This window comes from Cynocephalus volans, chromosome 10 (genome assembly GCF_027409185.1).
Source record: "Cynocephalus volans isolate mCynVol1 chromosome 10, mCynVol1.pri, whole genome shotgun sequence".
NCBI classification, from domain to species: Eukaryota; Metazoa; Chordata; class Mammalia; order Dermoptera; family Cynocephalidae; genus Cynocephalus; species Cynocephalus volans.
Genome location: NC_084469.1, coordinates 28,184,954 through 28,205,460, shown reverse-complemented (window position 1 = coordinate 28,205,460; position 20,507 = coordinate 28,184,954). Strand labels below are relative to the sequence as shown.

Sequence of the window (20,507 nt, the reverse complement as noted above, 5' to 3'; positions counted from 1 at the left end):
TATCCATCAGATTGATAAAAATGAAAAATAACAATATCAAGTGTTGTAGAGAGAGGGTATAGGAAAATGGGCACACACATAATATACAGATGGCACTATAAATAAATAAAGGTTCTTTGGAGGACAGATGGACAGTACTTATTAAAATTTTAAATGTATATAACCTTATAAACCAGAATCTACCCTGAAGAAATACTTGCATATATGCAAAAGGGGGTATATTTTAAGAATTAGAAACAATCTAGTGATAGGAAAATGGTTAAATAATCTGTGGAATGTTATACTATGAAATTCTATGTATCACTTAAAAAGAATGAGGTAGGCCTATGTATGTATCTTGATGTGGAATAAAACCTCTAAGGTACATTGCTATGTTGAAAACAAAAGCAGTTTCAGAACAAAACATATAGTATGAAATCATTTATTTAAAGCAAAACAAAATCATAAGCTGAAACTACAGATTTTGTAAGTGCACAGATGAAAATCTGGAGGGATATCAAATTGTTAACAGTTACTATCTCTGGGGAGAACAATAGGATTTGAGGTGTAGATAAAGGAGATTTAAGTTTCATCTGTATATTTGACTTTTTTAAATAAAAAAAATTTTATATGTATTATTTGTATAATTAAAAATAAAGAAATTTAGGAAAAAAAGGAACATGTAACAACCGGGCTTTTTTAAGAAGGCAGAGTCAAAAACGAGAGCTATGGCTCAGTACCAGCCCCTTCATCTCTTCTTTGCTTCCAGGAAGGTGAGGATTTGCCCGTCATGACTGTCTCTGCCCTCTCAGTATTCTCCTTGCTATTTCTAATAGAAAAGGCTTTCAAATCACCACCTCTCACCTCCTTTACAATCCTCATCTTCCTTCTCTCTATGCATTTACCTTTCTTTCTGTTGGACCTGAATCTGAGATTAAAATTCAAAAGTAATAGAAAGGAAAGAATGAGGTCAGAAAGAATGTCACCATTTTGTCATATCTGAAGTTCTAGCATTTCCATATATATATATATATATATACACAAACACACACACAGCATTATATTCCACCCTACATGCTCTTTTTACCAACATGACTTGGACATTCCTTCCTTTAGAGGGCTGGGGGAAGAGTGTGTTCCTTCCTCATGAATCTTAGCAGCCTTGCGACTATAGCAGAAGTGGTGCCTTGTGACTTCCAAGGCCTGGTTCTTTGGGGATGCTCATTCTTAGAACCCAGCTACCTGACCATGAGGAAGCCCAAGCAGCTTATGGCGGACAACCAAGAAGCCCAGCCCACAGCCCAGCTGAGGTCCCAGTGGACAGCAAGAACCACCTTGTCAGCCACAAGAGTGAGCCAGTGGGTCTGCTAGTCCCCTCTTGAGCTGTCTCAGCTGATGCTGCATGGAGCAGAAATGAGTTGTTCCCACTGAGTGAGGATAACTTACATGAGCAAAATAACTTGTTCTAAGCTACTAAGTTTTGTGGTGGTTTGTTACAAGGAAGCAGGTAATAGGACAGTCTCCCTCACAAATGTGAACAACTGAGAATATCCATCTATGCAACTGCAACTTTCTAACATAGTTCACTTTAGAAGACATGGTAGTGGGGGATGCATGCATCAGACAGAATTAGAACAGATAGCATCTGAGGTTCCTTCCTACAATAAGACTCTACAATGAACATGCTGAGCCCAGTGATTAAACACTTCCTAGCACCATCCTTTCTTAAGAGAAGATAATTTTCTCCAATGACATTTTACCTTTCAGAAAGCTGCCGGATCTGTGGAATGCCCATGTACTTGTGGAAGTGTTCCAGAACATTCATTACACCCTGAAGAAGATTAGCAACTTCTCCGTACTGTCTTCGCCTGGTCATGGCTCTGCAAAAAAAGAAGTTGAAAACTCTAGAAAAACACTAAGGATACAAGATACGGATGTGAATAACCTACTCCAGCTCTAACATAGACATCAACTCAATTTAATAAACATTTACTGAGCACTGACCATGTATGGTGCTGAGCACTGAGGAAGAAAAAAAAAAATAACACCTGGTCCAAATCAAGGTGATATCATTTAATAAAGGAGAGAGTCAAGTGCACATTTAACAAATACCAAGTAGGATGAACTATGCTCTAAACAGAAGTACAAGTCATGTGCTATGGAGGGGTACAAAAGAATGAATGAGTGATAGAATCTCACTGGGTGGGAGGAAGGGAATCTGGGAAGACTTTATGGATTTGGGATTTGGGTTGGGTATTATGGGATTAGGAAGTTTTTGACAGAAAACAGGGATAGAGATGTTACTATCTGAGGTTTATAGCATATGGGCAAACCAAACATATCTTCCTAGGATATAACAAAGGGCATTTATATGCATTTACATGTTAACTCAGATTGGTAGGTTTCAAGCAACTCTGTGTCAGAGATGTCTACTTTCCCTACTGCTAAGGCTAATGAAGTGTAAATAAAAGGATGATGATAAAATCAATAGTTACACACAGCAAGGAAGTACAAACTATTAGATCTAAATTTTTCATTAGGGTAGGGCTTTTAAATTAAATTTATAATTTATGACTTCCCTCAGGAGGCATTTAAAAAGATAGGATCAAGTTCAAGCCAAAGTGTTATGTTGCTACTATTGCCTGGTCTGACACTTTGGTGGGAAATACTGACTACCTGGGGGAAGGAACAAAGAAGACTGCTCTTCCATTCTCCCATAGGCTGCTGCACTCACTGCTCACTGTTCACAGGAGAAGGGACCAGAGATTCCCTGAAGCTCATGCAATGCCTAGGAGAGACCAGGAGGGAGTTTGCCCCCTCCTCCTCTTTCCTTTAGTGCATTCTCCCACTCCCCCACCCCAAGTCTTTGGATATTGTATCTAAGTTTCTGTGAAGATGCTCTTTCTCTGTCCACACCTGCAATTAAACTGAGGCTGGGGCAGGTGGAATTCTTAGCCTGAGACAAACAACAGAGGTGAACTGAAATGCCAGAATCTTGCTAGTAAAAGAGGTTTTAGATTGCTTCTTCGTGGTAAATAACTAGCTCTTCTTTTTAATACTATTTCTAATGTTCTTATGTATCATTCCCTCTATACACCAAACAAGAGGCTACTATCTTTGAAAAAGTAGGTTGAATGATAAATCAAAGACCTGTTTCAGTGACAGTGTAATTTAGCCCAATACAAGCAAGAAAACTTGCCATGGCAGAGGCTGTGGGGAGTGATGATGGGCCTGAATCACCTTGCCTGCATCACCTTGCCTGCCTCAATGGTATAAATTCACCACATGTAAATGATCCATATCCTTGGAGTCATTCTCATACGCTTTGTGGATCCCCTTCCAACTCACTTGTACCTCTCTTCAAAGCTTCAGGTGTTTGTTAAGTTTTGAACACCAGAGGGCACAGAGCAAAAATAGGGACTGAACACTTGAGGACGATTTGCAGAAAGTAGGGCAGGATGGTGAGACTTTCCTGGCTGAGAAGCAAATCAACCTATGATGCCATTTTCTTTATGTGACACATTTCCTGTGGACCCAAAAGAGAAAGTTCACATCACTTACTCGAGGGAATCGACGCCACCTGCCAACATGTGCAGGTGATTCAGTGTTGTGATGGAGGTGGTCAGGTGGCGCTTGGCGTGATCTAACTGCTTAATATCACGGGTGATTTCTTTAACCTAAACATTGGAAAACCACAGGGGAGAAATGAGGAAGGTTAAGAAAGATGTAAATGTTTCTGCAAGTAGTTCCTCAAGAAAATAATGCAAATGAAGCAAGGGAAAAACCTCAGGTTAGCCCTTGGAACACAAACATTCTCAAAATACAACAATGAAATAATTTCCAATCAGCCCACTTAAATTTACTTTGGCATTTCTTTAGACCTTTCCAAAAATTACAAAACCCTCAGTTGAAAGAATAAAATTTTGCACCCTAAATGGGATGATCCAAATATCAATTTAGTATTGAGTATACAAGGGTATAGGAGCCAAGTACAGCACATCTCTTCTTGAATAAAGTCAGAAAAGTATGCTTCTGACCCTGGAGCTACTGGGCAAACCAAACATATCCATTTTCAGTACAAAATGGATAACATTAGTCAGCTAATTGTATTGAGATGGTCTTTCTTAATGGAACTAGAGTTTGTTGCCTGTGTCTCCAGCAAAGAGAAGACTGTCTCTCAAATCTCAAGAAGACTAAAATGTAACCCATGTAACATAAGCTTAACATGTAACATAAGAGGAGAGGAACCAAGGTCAAGGGTTTGGATCCCTGTACCAGCCAGCCACCAAAAAAATAAAATAAAACAAAGAGGACAGGAGCAGTCTTCAGGTAATGACAAGGCAATCTGGGGAGTAAAATTCTTAGTGCTGATCCAGCAGATCAAAGAGAAAGAAAATCTGTATCTGGGAATGCAAGCATATTTCAGTCACTAGAAAAGTATCATCAATGGAGAAATTGGAAAAATTCTCCAACTTCACTAATACCTAGGTGAAATCTTCCACTAAACCAGGTCCATGTTCAAAATAAAATTAAAAAACAAAACAAAACAAAACAAAAAACAGGTCCATGTTGACCAAGAAACTTCTTAAGAGCAATTTGGCTTCCCAGGTTCTGTGATATTTGGAAGGAAGGGAGTGCCCTGCATACCAGGCACAAACATTCTAGTCGCTGGATAGATATATCTCCCATTAAAATGAAAAACTCAGTCATGAGTTAAGTTTGTGTGACCTGATTTTCCAGAGTTTGATCACCTGGATGTATTCATAAAGATTATGACCTGCACAGGTCAATTCCCACCCATAGCCTACAAGGTGAGCCTGGATCTTAGTAGTAAAAAGCTTCTTTCACAGTGACTTCTGCATCAAGCCTGCCTTACCTCTGTCACCCTCAGGCCTTCAAATTACCTATATTTCCATTGCAAAAAAAAGAAAAAAGGAAATAATATCCTACCACCACTTTACTGAATAATTGAGTTTGGGGCAAAAAAAAAGATTAGAAGTGGTATAATAAATGAGATATAGGAGTTCGGCCCTATAATCTGATCAACTACTTCCAACACTGAAAACATCCTATTTCCTACAAAAAAAAATCCCTGAGCCTCTTGCTGGGTTCCTTAGCTTCAGTCCTAATATCAGAGGTCTTTAACCACTGTGTTCAAAGTCACAGTCATCTATGACTCTTCTCATTCCCTACACCATGAATCAGTCATTAAATCCTGAATATTCTTCCTCTGCCTCATCTCTCCCCTTCCTTTTTACTCCTCATCAGGCCCTCACTGTTCTGTGAAGCTGTCTCTTCATTCCCCATGTCTCCCATCACTCCCCGCCCCACACCCCTATGCTTCTCTAGACAAACTGCTGAACTCTTGTTATTCCCTAAACAAAACCTTGAATAGTAGGGCAACAGGTGCTCAGGTCAAACGTACATGAGATCATTCTGCAAAACAGAATGCCTATAGTTAATTTACCTCAAATGTTACCCATGGGCAGTCAAAAATATGGCAGAAGGTTTTTAGAGCAGGTTTATAGAGTCAAACAGATCTAGGGCTCAATCCCAGCTCTACCACTTACCAACTCTGTGTCCTAGGTCAAGTTTCTTAGCCTCACTGAATCTCAGTTTCCTCATCTATAAAACGGATAATCATAAAAATAATGATAATAAAGCCTAGTTCATAAGGTTGTCGTGAGGACTAAATTAGATCACTTATACAAAGAAACTGGCATAGTACTTGTACACTGAAAGAGCTCAAAAAATATCAGTTCTCCCCTCACTCCTACCTCTTCTTCCCTTTACCAAAGCACTGTCCAGGAAAGCAAATTGGTTTAAAATAAGACATCTAGGGCTGGCTGGTTAGCTCAGTTGGTTAGAGTGTGGTATTGTAACACCAAGATCAAGGGTTCAGATCTCTGTACTGGCCAGCCACCAAAAAAAAAAAAAAGACATCTAATAACCTTAGAAGCAGTTTACTCAAACTGTCATTTCTTCCTCCCTCACCTGGAAGAGGGAGCTTAGTTCAGAACAGCAGACTGGAATCATAAGGATATCAATGAATAAGAAATCTGAGTATAATAAACTGTAGCAAAAGTCACATCTGATAGTGTCACCACATAATCGTGCTTCAACAGCCCCTGAACGGTGCTGAGTGTAGTGCATCCTTGGGGAAGGACCACAAATCTAAATCCATAGTACTGTGCTCAGTGCTCTTCACACATTTAATTCTCACAACAACCATGTAAGGTACAGGCTATTATTCTTATTTTACAGTTGAAGAAACTGGAATTCAGAGATAATTCAGAGACATTATATTAGTTAGAATATGAACCCTGGAGCCAGAACTTCCCAATGCTTCCCACGGAGTACTGTGGGTGAATATGCTGGATTCTTGGTCAGCAGAGAGGCCTCCTGAGTACATCACTTGGGGACGCAAATGTAGAGGGAGAACTTAATCAAAACCATATGTATGGATCATGGGCAAGACATATCCCACCTCCCAGATCCAACACCAGTTTTAGTGTGCTACCAATTGAGAAATGTATGATATAAACAAATGCTAGAGAAAGGAATCTAAAATAACTAGGAAACTATTTTGGGGAAAGGAGACAGAGAAAACTTTTCCTATTTAAAAACAGGGCTGCAAATGTTGGGTAGCAGGGAGGGTGAGTCACTGATGTCTAAGAGCTCCCCTGAATCAATCTGGAATGTACTCACAGGGGCTTGCTTGCTTTAGAGATGTGGATGACTGTGGTTGGCAGGAAATGGGAGGAAAAAGCCCAGTAGTTAGTATGACTGGATGAGAAGCTAATGTCCTCTTTTGGTTCAAAAAAGTTGGAAGAAACAAACTCACCATTTGCTCCGATTTTTCTGCTTTGTCTTTGATATCTTTGATTTTGCCAAAGAGTTGTTGAATAGCTTTCTGAGCCTCTTCAAGTGCCTAGAATAAGAGAAACAAATGAAAAATAAGCAGTGCAAGACAGCACCAGTTACTACACTGTAATCAATTCCAGCCTCAAAAGAAAATTACCATAAAGTTCTTTTGGTTCATTGCACTTATGCCAACAATCTAACCGTACCAAAGTAACAGACATATAGAGTCCAGTATTTGGATACAGGTAAATACTCAGGACACTTACCAATCTGCATCAGATTTCCCTTTATCTCAGTGATTACTACACATGTAATTGAGGATAACAAATAAACAGGACTTGCACATCTGTAAACTTCAAAGCCTGTAGGGAGACAGAGGTGGCTCTAACATGGGCGTAGGGAAGCTGTGGATTTGGAAGGTCCAGAAGATTGTGCCTTCAAAAAAATCAGGACAGCATGGAGACTCCAGAATTGTGGCAAATCTTAAAGATATTTGTAATAGTCCATTTGGAAACCAATGAAACGGAGTTAGAAAGGAATACTTTCTAACAGCGAGCCAAATGCTTCTGGTGAAATAAAAACCCACAAAGATGGATGATACACATTAAAAATATTACAAGCCACAGTATCTTCTGCAAGAAGGGGAGTTGTGAGGATTCCTGAGCCACACGTGTGTAGAACATATGTACTTCACTGTCCAGTGGCCAAAGACTACCTATGGCTGAACTGCTACTCTGAATTCCTGTGGCAGTTACAGTGCCAGCCACAATAGTCAGCATTTCATTAATTCATTCTTTCAATCATTCAATCACTATTTACTGAATGCCTTCCACATTCCAGGCATTATTCTAAGTAAGTACTGGGAATCCAATGGTAGACAAGACAGGTATGGTCTCTCTCCCTATCCTTAGGAACTTACTTTGAGAAGTGGGGGGAGGAGATACTGGAAAAGCACTAAATAAAGAAACAAAATTCCTGAGTATGACAGGTGTGGTGAAGGAATCAAGCAGAGTGATGAGAATAAGGGAGACAGTGGTCATGGAAGGTGTCCATGAAAGTGCATAAAAACTGGGACCTGGGCTTCTGGTCAAGAGGGCGGAATAGATGGTCCCTAGCATCACTCTCTCCCACAAATCAACCAATTTACAACTGCAGGGTTAGGGCCATAGCTACACCACACCAATTGCTGGTTGGGGCTATTGCTGGACTCCTGCCGACGTAGCCAATTGTAAAGCTACACGACTAGAGCTCAGAGACCCTTCAAACCCGTTGTACAGACTGGGTCACCAGACCCCTCACATGTCAGGCTGGGTCACCAGACCCCTCACACACAGGTCCACGCTAGGTAATTTGGAAAAATCCCAGGAGCCATCAGCAGACAACACGAGCTTAGTCCTCAGCACTAGCAGCAGCAGCTTACAGCAGCAGTAGCAAGTAGTGGTGGTGGCCTCTCAGGGCATCCCCTGGGCACTAGCAGCAACAGCTTCCAGCAACAGCCTCCAGCAGCAGTAGCAGCTTCCCCATGGCCCCCGCCTGGGGGCATCCCGGGGGTAGGGGGCACCATGGATCAGAGCCACTTGTCCTTTATACTTAAGTCCATAACCCAGGACACCTGGGAGCACATATACAATTACATTAGACAACAGTCAAGGAACACCTGGGCACACATGCATATTTACAACAAATGCTCGGCAAGATTCTGAACATCTGAGGGGCCCAGACCATTTTCCTATATTTTCCCTACAACAACTATTGAAAAGCAATGACAGCCAAGCTGGGGCCACTAGAGATCAGGGGAAGAGGAGGAGAGACCTACGGGGTTCATGAAGGCAAGAGAAGCCACAACGAGAGAAAGAAAGGATCACTTCCACCATTTGAAATCCCAGCCACTTCAAGCCTGGGACTGGTGAATGCTAGGAGCAAGAACTGGCAAAAGCCACAGCTTTGCCCTTCCTATGAAGTTGCTTGGAGGCAGCAGGGGAGAGGAGGGCCTTGGTGGCCCTCAGGCCAGCAGGACCACTAACAGGGTTCCCATGGACCCAACAGAGCCCAGTGAGTCATCACAAGGCACTGGCACACAGTCCGTCCCATGCGAAGTGTTTGGAATGCAGGCAGTGGGGGAGACAGGCCCACCTGGGGAACACTGGGGCACAGCATGGACAGCTGATCTGCACCCCAATCAGTGCAGGACCACTCAGTGGAGACAAGCTGGGAATATAGAACTACAGGGGGAGCAGTTTGCTGAAAAGAGTCAGGCCCAGACCAGAGTTTCTACACAAACCAGGTGTAGAAACTAGATCTCACGAGACCCATAAGTACCTACAAACTCAACCATTAAAATCTGAGCTGCACAAAAAGCCTTCCCCAGGGAATCAGCAGCAAAGCAGCAATTTAGCTCAACTACAGGGCTTACGTGCTGGTCCCCACAGGAAGTTCCCCCATTTTGCAAGTAAGCAAAGGACAACAAATTAGTTCCAGTGCAGAGTTTAAGTAGTGGGAACAGTGAATAATCCAACATAGAACTGAAAGAAAAAACAAAATACCCACAGACCAGAAACAAAGTTTGACATTAACTAGAAAAGGTCTCATTGCACCAAAGAATACCTATAAAACCTAGAAGGACCAGAAGCCCTCTGGGCCCCCAAGCCAGGGAGGGGGGAAGGCTGGGGGATCTCAGCCATGCCCCCCAGCCCAGTGACTACCACTGAACCACTGCTGGAAGCCCCCTGGTCTCCCCCTGGTCTCTGCCATGGGCCTCAACCATACCCCTCCTCCTTCCTCCTTCTCCCACCCTATTTGCTTCCCCTTTCCCTTCTCCCCCTCCCACCCAACTGCTCCACAACAACAACTTAGAATATAATAACAGATGGAGCCGGAGACCGACCCCTCCTCCCACAACCAGGCACACTGCCGCTGCCACAGGGCCCACCTGGGGTCCTGAGGTCTGCAGCCTAGGACAGACCCCTCCTCCCACAACCAGGCACACCACTGCTGCCACTGGGCCCCTTCCTCTTTCAGAAGGAGAGAACAAATCTAGGGTTGTCAGAGGTGGAAGGGGGGAGGGAGATGTGGATGGGGAGAGATTGGGTAAGGGGCATAAAAAATAAGTATGACTTGTAATAATATACATGCTAATAATATTGATTTGATCAACATACATTAATGTTGAACCCCCAAAATATGTATAATCAATTATGATTCAATTAAAAAACAAAAACAAAAACTGGGACCTGCAGGACTAGGAAGACTCAGGATTTGTAGATTTGGAATAAGAGAATTCCAAATAGAACAGCAATGCAAAGACCCCAGCACAGAAAAGACCTTGGTGTTTCAGAGGACCAAAAAGAAAAACAATGGATGTAGTGCAGTATCAGAGAGGAAAGTGTTAGGAAATAATTTGGAGAGGCAGGCAGAAGCAGGAGCATGGAGGGCCTCAAAGGCCTGATAGAAAGCATCCTGTTCTAAGCACAATGAGGGGTCACTGAGGGTTTACACAAGGGACTGGCATATGGTTTACATGTATAAATGATCTCCCTGGCTGCTATGTGATGGGAAGCAATGGAGCAATTTGAGATTTATGTGAAGGTATAACCCACATGACTCACTGATGGACTGCCTGTGAGTAGTGAGGGAAAGGGAAGAATCAAGGATTACTACTAGGTTTTGGTTTGAAAAACTAGTGAATGGTTCCATGAGCTAGGGAAGACAGGACAGGTTTGACAGGCAGGTTATGTGTGATGCTGGTGGTAGGGATAGGGCTGGAAATAGAGTTTAACTTCAATGTGATAAGGATGCATAGCCTATTTGATATCAAGTGAAGATATCAAGTTGGACATATGAGTCTGGAGCTTGGAAGAGACGTGAGAGCTAGAGATTTAAATTTAGAAGTCATCACTTTAGAGATGATATTTAAGTCTGTAAGACGAAGACGACACCTCATAGAAAGAACAGAGAAGAGGAGATGGCTGAGGTCTCAGCCCTGGGGCACTCCAATGTTCAGAAGTATAGAAGAAGGAAGGGACAAAGATGCAGGAGAAAAACCACCAGGGACATAAGAGAAAACCAGGGACTATGGTGTCACAGAAGCCAAACAAAAGTGTTTGAAGGAGGAAGAGTGATTATGTCTTATGTTGTTGAAAATTCATTTATGATTAAGACAGAGAATTGCCACTGACTTTGACAACGGGGACATCGTTGATGACCTTGACAAGAGCAGTTTCAGTGAAGTCAAGGGAATGGAGTAAACAGTGATGACATGATGAAGTGGACACAGTGACATAGCAGGGGCCAGCAAATGATGGCCCGAGGGCCTAATCTGGTCTGCCACCTCTTTTTGTAAATAATGTTTTTTGGAAGACAGCCAAACCTATCCATTTGGGAATTATCTGTGGTGACTCTTGCCATACAATGGCAGAGACGAATAGTTGCAACAGAGACCATATGGTCTATAAAGGCTAAAATATTTATAATCTGGCCCTTAATAGAAAAAGTATGTAAACCTGGTATAGACTGTTTTTTCAAGAAGTTTTTGCTATAATAAGACAAAAATGGGGCTATAGATAGGGAGAAGGGAGGAATTTTTAAAGATGAAAAATGTTTGTGCATGTATGTTGTAGGAATGATTCAGTATAACGGGAAAAATTGATTTGGGGTGGTAACAGGATAATTACAGAAGAGGAGGACGTTTTAAAATAATGTTTTTGAATTGTTTAGTGTACAATTATTAGCTCTTTAATAGGGTTATTAGTATCCTCTAGAGTGTGCACCAAGGGTGGGAATGGCATTCTTATATCTCCTATTGTTAAAGCAATCATCCATTTTGGTTTACCTGGGACAGGCCCAGTTTATGACTACTGTCTCAGCATAATTATTAATAGCTCCCTCTCACTCTCAAAAGTGACTCTGGTGATAAATTATATGGTCATCTTACCTTTGTCATCTAACCAAAGCTTGAGCACAGCAGGAACTCTACAAACATTTGCCAACTGATTAAAAACATCACAGAGCACACATAAGAGTGGCAGTGCTGACACTACTGCCCTAAGTGAGGTATGCAGACATCCATCGTTTCCCCTAACTTCAGGCCCAATTATAAGCAGTGGTTCAAAATCACACACCACGCATTCTATAACTATTATCTATTTGGCTAACATGGAGTCTAATGCCCAAGATGCTGCAAGAGGTTATATTCTAAACCCACTGGAGCCTTCTAAAAAATGTTGGGTCATGGTGTAAAAAAGTGCTACAGTAGCCTCTGCAGGCAACTGACCACTAGAAAGGACTGACTTTCTTGGGCACCGCTTGCACAGAATACTGTGTTATTGCAGGTCATGTCATGTTATGGTGACATGCTGATGGGATTATAACCACCATCTTCTAGCCAACCCCCGAAAACTATGACATTAGCTAAAAAAAGCAAAAAAGGCCAAGTTCTGTACTTAGATCTAAAGCCTGAAGAAGTTTGTTTGATCCCTTCTCAGAGAAAGGATTCCTGTCCCTATTTCCCATTTATTCTTAATCTGGCATCCTACCAGAACTGTCTCTGATGAAGGCACCACGTTTTTCTTCCAGCAAACAAGTAAGACTTACACAATCTTACGTTTTGGTTTTTGAGAAAGATAAACTGTCTGCCAGACTTTTTTTCTGATTGGAATACTTTTGCTTGTTATAAAAATGTACTAAAGTTGGGGAAATTTAATATAATTCATTTTCCAGAGTCAAAAAGGTTCCTCTGAAGTATTAACTTTATCAAGCAAGTCCATTCTCAACATACCGCCTAATATTTGATATCTAACCTCTGGTAATCAATTACGCAGAAAGAAGAGCATTTTGTAGTTGGAAGAATGATAAGACCTTTAAAAAGTCAAGATTTTACTTTTTAAAAAATGTTAAAATACTTTTACTACCTGGTTAATCAGAAAATGTTCTGAAAGAAAGATTCTGGCACTGTCCCTAGAAACTCTTTAAAATAAAATGTGGCTACTTTTCCATTCTAATCTGTATTTGGATTAAAAACAGAACTAATCACCCCCCAAAATGTCTGCTCTCAATCTATTCTAACTGGAGTTTCTGAACTGAGCACTGGAGCATGCCTACAGCCTGCATTTGAGGGTGTTATTAAGAAGCAGTTACTATAGTGGCTCTCTTTAGTAACCTCAATTCTGTAATCAGATGAAAAGCAACCCACTGAGCTAGTCTAGGAGACTCAACATAACCAATTACAATATCTGTGTATTTCTGTGCATCATGAATTATAACTGTAACTCTTAATTTTCCTTGCCTCCTGGAGTAGATTCTGGACAGGCTTCCAAAGCCACACTGTCTTGTGCATAGAAGATAAGCATTATGGAACCTGGCACAGACTCTACTGCTTTCTTCTTTCCCTTTTATTCTTTTTCTTTTTTTGGCAGAACTGTTGTTTGCTACCTGTGTAGATAGAGGGGCTTTGATCCAATGGAAATGCCTGGAGAAATAAACATCCCCTCTGGCTCTCAGATGCATCTAATTTTGCAGTTTGCTCTATCAGTGAATTATATTGCCTTTATCCTGTGAGTCCACAGGCAGCCTTTTAGAAATTTTTAAACTGAGACCCCAGGTTGCCACTACAGGAAGGAGAAAAGGTTCATTTTCAGAAGAACTGGTATGGCTTTAAACTGTTCTTTGAAAAAAGAAGATGCTAATATTCAAGGTTATTGGGAAGAAATTAGATTTTTCCACTATTATCCTACCATTTCTGTTTTCCAACTTTACATCTATCTACAGGTTCCCTTTTCTTTTCTATTGTGTGGAAAAGCAACACATTGTGTTAGTTCAAAGCAAGGGCTTTTGGACCAGCAGACTGAGATTCGAATCTTGGCCTTGCCACTTACTGTGTCAGCTCTGTCAAGCCATATACCCTCTACGAGGCACAGTTTCATAATTTCTAGAATGGAAATATTATCACTTATCTCAAAGAGTTTCTGTTAGGAAGAAATACAGTGTTTAGTAGTGAACATCTTTGGAATTGTTTACCCAGTACTCTTCCCTCCTCCTGCTAATCTTCCTTTCTCCATGTTCTTACAGAGTCTGCTGTCCAAGGGGCAGATCAAGCCCAAGCTGAGCCAATTGGAGTTTTTTCTGTGATTTTTCCAGAACTAGAATTGGAAAAGAGACTTCATCTCTCTCTGTTGGTAGAAGACCCAAGATGTGAGACTGAGTTAGATAGCAGCTAGGTTCCCCAGTAAGGGAGGAGGCTCGTCTCTAGGTAGATGTGATGAAGCTAACACACAGAGAACAGAAAGATACTGAGCATTATTCCAGTCCTTTACTTCAGTTGTTTAATAAGCCCAGCTGAGACACTATTCTTCTGATGGTCAGACTGTTCAACTTCTGCTTCAAAACAAGACATGACAGGATCCTCCCAAATAATCCCCCTTTTTGCCTAAGCCAGCTTGAATTGGAATTTCTGTCTTTTGCAGTCAAGAGAATCCTGACTGAGTACATAAAGCACCCAGCTCATAGAAGGGGCTCACAAAATAGAGAGAAAAAAAGAAAAAAAAAGTGTGTGTGTGGGGGGGTGCTCACTAACTGGCAACTATAATATTCCCAGATCTCCCAGATGGAGTACAATATTTCAGACGAGACTACACCTCTAAGAGTCAAAGGTTGTTGACTTGTCTTTTAGAGGTTTGTAAATAAGCTGGTTAAGTGCAGTGTCTGCAGGCATTCTCAGAAGATTGAGTCACGGACCAGGGGGATATCTTTGAACAATGTTGAAAATGAGACATTCTCCAGAAAAAGTTTAAGTCTTTTGTTTATTCCTTTAATAAAAGGTGAGTGCCTACTATACACACTGTGCTATATACTGAGAGAAAAAGATCACTAGACAGAGACATGTGTTTAAAGAGCTTGTAAGGAATATATATAATAAATATAAATAACTGTAAGATAAGAATGAGACAAAGAGGTATGACTAAAGAATGGCAGCATCATTTGCAAAGTGAGGGAGTCTGCAAGAAAGCAGAAACATTAATGAGGGCTATCACATCTCATAAACCCTAAACAGAGGATCTTATGATGCCCACTGAAGGTAGACTCCTAGGGTTAAGTAGCCTCTACTTATGGAAAGTCCCTTCTTTTGATACTGCTGGCCACTCTGGCACCACTGAGAGCTGCTGCTATGGAAACAGGGCATCCCCAGCTGGAGAGGAGGTGCTTTAAGAAGCCTCAGCAATAGGAACAATGCAGCCCATTACCCACAATGGTGCCAAACAGTAGCAGAGGCTACAGGAATCTCAGAGTTATGGATGGCTGCATGTGTAAAGCACTGTGCTTCCCTGCATCCTTGAACACACCAGGTACCTTCCAGATCTGGCAGCCCTGGCCAAGTGCCAGATGGCACCCATCAAATGAGAATCACTGGTATTGACACTAATTCTTCCATAGTCCATTCAGAATCACTGAATACAAAAAGGCTTTATTTAAAGCACAGATTTCTTTCCAAGTTTGTGAACCAAAAGAATGTAAAGAGCAAAGGGAGTAATTCTCACCTTATTTGTTAAAATGCTCTGTTCCACATAAGTTACTTTTATTTATGATTTCTGCAAAGCACACCCACTGAAAATGTGAACCAAAGAGCTCGTTTTTATTGTTTTTAGGAGACAAGCCAGAAGTTAAAATCACAAGACGAGGCTGGGACACAAATTCAGCAGTGCCCGAACAAGACTAAACATTTACATTTTCAAGTTCTGCTTATATCTGTTATCACCCATAACTTAAAATATGTTAGCCCTGGAATAGCTGGGCTTTCAGCTTCCTTTGATGAAAGGTAACCCTTGAGGATGAGTGCATTTAAAGAAACAACTCCAAATGGCAAAAAAAAAAAAAAAAAAAGGAAATGTTTAAGCAAAAGTCTTAGCTGCTTTTGCTGAATAAAAAGTACAGAAATTCAATACTTTAGGAAACAGGGCACATTTAAAGGAATGTGGACAACGTGTCCAAGTTTAACAGAGGACTACTTCCCACAAATAGCTAAGACTTCCAGTTGCCAAGTTAGAGGTTACTTACTTCATTCTAATTCCCCATATCTTACTGTTACTTCTAATTTTAGTCGCCTAGTAACTCTCATCTATATTATGGGTCTTCGTTCAGGAGAAAACATCCTTTTGCGGTGACATTTGAATGTCCGTCAGCTAATTTTTAGGGACACCTTCTGTACCAAATGCCCTTTAGGCTATGGTCCCCCTTGGAGCTTCATCTGAATGATTCTCCCTCTTCCTATTTCACTTATTCTCTTCTGGATTGCATTGATTCCTATATTTTCAGTAGCACGGGTGTGCAGTGAACACATAGTTCTCTTTTCATCCTTGAGTTCTTCTTGCAGTCCGGTTTCTTCATCATGCTGAGAAGGACTGATTAATGAGGCCATGGTCACTGCCCTTGTTTGGATTCCCTTGTGATCCAGTTAACTTCTCAAGTTCTGCAGCATAACAACTCTTAATGTTAAAGGCTTAAATTCCCCAATTAAAAGACACAGACTGGCTGACTGGATCAAAAAGCAGGACCCAACTATATGCTGCCTACAAGAGACCCACCTCACCCATAAAGATTCACACAGACTAAGAGTGAAAGGATGGAAAAAGATTTACCATGCAAACAGAAAAGAAAAACGAGCTGGAGTGGCTATTCTTATATCTGACAAAATAGACTTTAAACTAAAAACCATAAAAAGAGACAATGAGGGACACTACTTAATGATAAAAGGACTGATCCATCAAGAAGACATAACAATCATAAATATGTACGCACCCAATGTTGGAGCAGCCAGATTTATAAAACAAACTCTATTAGACCTAAAGAAGGAAATAGACACTAATACCATAATAGCAGGGGACCTGAACACTCCACTGTCAATATTAGACAGATCATCTAGGCAAAGAATCAGTAGAGAAACACAAGATCTAAACAAGACTCTAGACCAATTGGAATTGGCAGATATCTACAGAACATTCCACCCAACAACCTCAGAATATTCATTCTTCTCAGCAGCACATGGATCATTCTCCAGGATAGATCACATATTAGGTCACAAATCAAGTCTCAGTAAATTCAAAAAAATTGGAATTATCCCATGTATCTTCTCAGACCACAATGGATTAAAACTAGAAATTAATAACAAACAAAACTCTGGAAACTATACAAACACATGGAAATTAAACAGCATTCTACTTAATGACATATGGGTCCAAGAAGAAATCAAGCAGGAAATCAAAAAGTTTATTGAAACTAATGAAAACAATGATACATCATACCAAAACCTGTGGGATACTGCAAAAGCAGTATTGAGGGGAAAATTTATTGCATTAAATGCTCACTTCAGAAGAATGGAAAGATGGCAAGTGAACAACCTAACACTTCACCTTAAAGAACTAGAAAAACAAGAACAATCCAATCCTAAAGTTAGCAGACGGAAAGAAATCATTAAGATCAGAGCAGAACTAAATGAAATTGAAAACCAAAAAACAATTCAAAAGATCAACGAATCAAAAAGTTGGTTTTTTGAAAAGATAAATAAAATTGACAAACCATTAGCATGGCTAACAAAAAAAAGAAGAGAGAAGACTCAAATAACAAAAATTAGAAATGAAAAAGGCGATATTACAACTGATTCATCTGAAATACAAGGAATCATTCGAGACTACTATAAACAACTCAAGTTCTGCAGCGAAAAAAAGTGGCTTCTAAATCTGGTTTTAAATGTTTGTCACAGTTTAAAAGGGGAATTTGGTATGACCAAGTATGCAGCATACTAGGAATAAGAAAATCTGGATCTATGATTAATTCACTGAGTGTGATTTTGGGGCAAGTCACAGAAACTGAGCCCATTTCTTCATCTGCAAAATGGGCAGAATAACATCTACAAAGCCTAATTCACATCTTTGTGAGGATTAAGTAAAGTAAAATAGTCAACAACATTTTGTGGAATGCAAAGAAAACATTTATATTGCAATAAATCATTAGCATCATAGACCAAGACAAATGACTCAAAAACGTATGTTCTGCAAAAGCAACTCAAAATGTCTTTGCTTATAGTGCATCAATCAAAAAGACATATTAGCCTTAGAAGAGTACATTCTTAATTCTAGAGATCTAAAAAACTCCAGAGCTGACAAGTGGTACTGGAAGCTGCCCACAAGATGCTAATTTAGTCACCAGAAATCTCTTAAAGATTAGAATCTCCAAGCATTCAGTAAAAAAAGGAAAAGTGTAGATTTCTGACTTACTAGAAACAGCACGTGGCCTAGCTTATGGTGTTATCATAAGAATAACAGTAGGCTATCTGTCCCTACTGTTTCCTTGTGACTGGGAACAAGAAAAGTTCAAGTATGACAAGGAGAAAAGGGTTAGTAATTAGGTCTGAGATGGGGTAAAGACTCCTTAATTCACCTCTTCTCTTGCTTTATAAAAGCCAGTTTTGGACCATCAAATTTACTTGTCAGCAAATACATCTCCAGAAAAAATGTCCCCCTTCTAATTGAGGGCTATTATGAGAGTGGTACTCACATATTTTGCCTACCATCCATATTCTAGGTATCACATATAATACCTAGAGATGAACACAGCGTCTGTTCAGAGTCTACAATATAATTTGGAAACGGAAATCAGAAATCCTGGCATGTGATCCAATACTCTATGGAGGACAACAAGTTTCTTGTGTATTTTAGAGCTTTAATTTAGACAACTATAAAACAGACTCAAAAAGCATTATCTCTGGTTTTGCAAAATTAATTTCCTTCCAGAAGAGATCCTGGAGTATTAGTCCATTTCTGTTGCTTATAAAAAATACACGGAACTAGATATTTCATAAAGAAAACAAAATTTATTTGCTTACAGTTTCAGAGGGTGTGAAGTTCAAAGTCCAGGGAACACATTTGATGAAAGCCTTGGTGGTGGCAACAGTGACAGCAAGGTACGACATTGTGAAAATGATGGAGTCAAGAGAGCAGAGAGTAACTTCCTCATTCACTCTTCTTTTAAAGCCCTCAGAACCACACCCTTGACCACCATTATTAAGCCATTCACTACTGCTGGTCCTGCAATCCAATCACTTCTTCAATGCTCCATCTTCTAATTACCCTACTAGGATTTCCCACCCTCTTAACAGTCACAGTGGGGGATAAGTTTTTAATACATAAAACTAATTCAAGCTTCAGTGAGTTTGGGGGGACATAATTCAATCCACTACAGAGTCTAAATTAGAGCAAAGGAAATTTTATAGCTATAGTGCAGACTCCTGAAAATAGGGATTTATGAATGGAAATGCTGACAAAACAACCACAGCACTGAATTTGTGCTGTTCTAAATACTGTATTTCCATGGATGAAAGAGGGAAGAAGAAAAAAGAGGTCAAGTTCTTATATGCAAACAGAGTCTGAAATTCTCACCCTTTATTCAAAACTATCTGAATGATTTCTTGTGTCAAGGACCTGAAATCCAGAAAGCTTTGCCCTGTCAGCAGTAATACTGCAATTTTTCTAACGTACAACCTCAAACTAAGGATGGAATTTTCCTTACAAAATTTCTAACTATTAGCAATCAAAAGCAAGAATGACCTGGGTAATAGCCAGAGCAGTGACAGTAGTGATGAATGGCATTTTCCTCTTTAGATGGAGAGTTTAAACTTGTGACTGCCTTTAACATGGAAACAAGGAGATGGCAAAAGTTACACCTGACCTTCTTCCTTGGCTCTTGAAGAGTGCCAATTTATATGGAGATGGCTCAGAAGAATAATAAACTTCAGTGTTCCTTCTTGGCACACTATTTTTATAAAACTACTTTCAACAATCATGTTGCAGACAAGTGAGACCTGTGTTTCTAAGGTCAGGAAGGAAATAGTCCAACTGCTGGACTTGTTAACTAAATAAAAAGAAAAAATCAGGGTTGTTTTACTTTTGCAGGGGAGAGCATCTCTATTATTAGGTACTGAACACAAAAGCTTAAGACTGTATAGCTAATCTGACACACACAGTCTGTATGAATTAAATAAAGACAAAATAGGAAGCATGCTTGTAGTTAATGCTTGCCATGTCTAATGGGAAAAAATTAACCTATTAAAGTTCAGGATAATATGGAAAAAATGGTTCCAAAGAGATTAAATATTGAAGTGATTAAAAATTACCATATGATCTAGCAATTCCACTCCTAGGTACACACTAAAAGGAACTGAAAGCAGGGACTTGAACAGATATATGTAGCAGCATTGTTCACAATAGCCAAATGGTGGAAACAACTCAAGTGTCCATGAACAGATGAATGGATAAACAGAATATGGTATATCCATACAATGGAATATTATTCGGCCTTATAAAGGAATCAAGTTCTGATACATGCTACAACACAGATAAACCATAAAAACATTATAAATGAAAGATAGCAGACACAAAAGGTCAAATACTGTAGGATTCTACTTGATTGAATTACCTATAATAAGCAAATTCATAAAGATAAAAAGTAAATTACAGGTTACAGACAGCTGGGGGGAGAGCAAAAGGGGGAGTTAATTTTTAATGGCTACAGAGTTCCTGTTTGGGATGGTGAACAAGTTTTGGAAACAGAAGTAGTGATGGTTGCATAACATGTGAATGTAATTAATGCTACTGATTACACACTTAAAAATGGATAAAATA

General features: G+C 40.1%; 1 protein-coding gene across 2 annotated transcripts in view; it reads right to left on the bottom strand.

Annotated features, from left to right (window-relative positions):
• VPS53 (VPS53 subunit of GARP complex) overlaps positions 1-20,507 on the bottom strand; it is a 152,341-nt gene that overhangs the window by 104,153 nt on the left and 27,681 nt on the right. For both annotated transcript variants that reach the window (XM_063111603.1, XM_063111604.1), the window contains exons 5-7: positions 6,824-6,910; positions 3,541-3,656; positions 1,740-1,859 (exon numbers count right to left, since the gene is read on the bottom strand). In XM_063111603.1, coding sequence (XP_062967673.1) covers positions 1,740-1,859; positions 3,541-3,656; positions 6,824-6,910 — 323 coding nt within the window. The remainder of the gene's footprint in view (positions 1-1,739; positions 1,860-3,540; positions 3,657-6,823; positions 6,911-20,507) is intronic.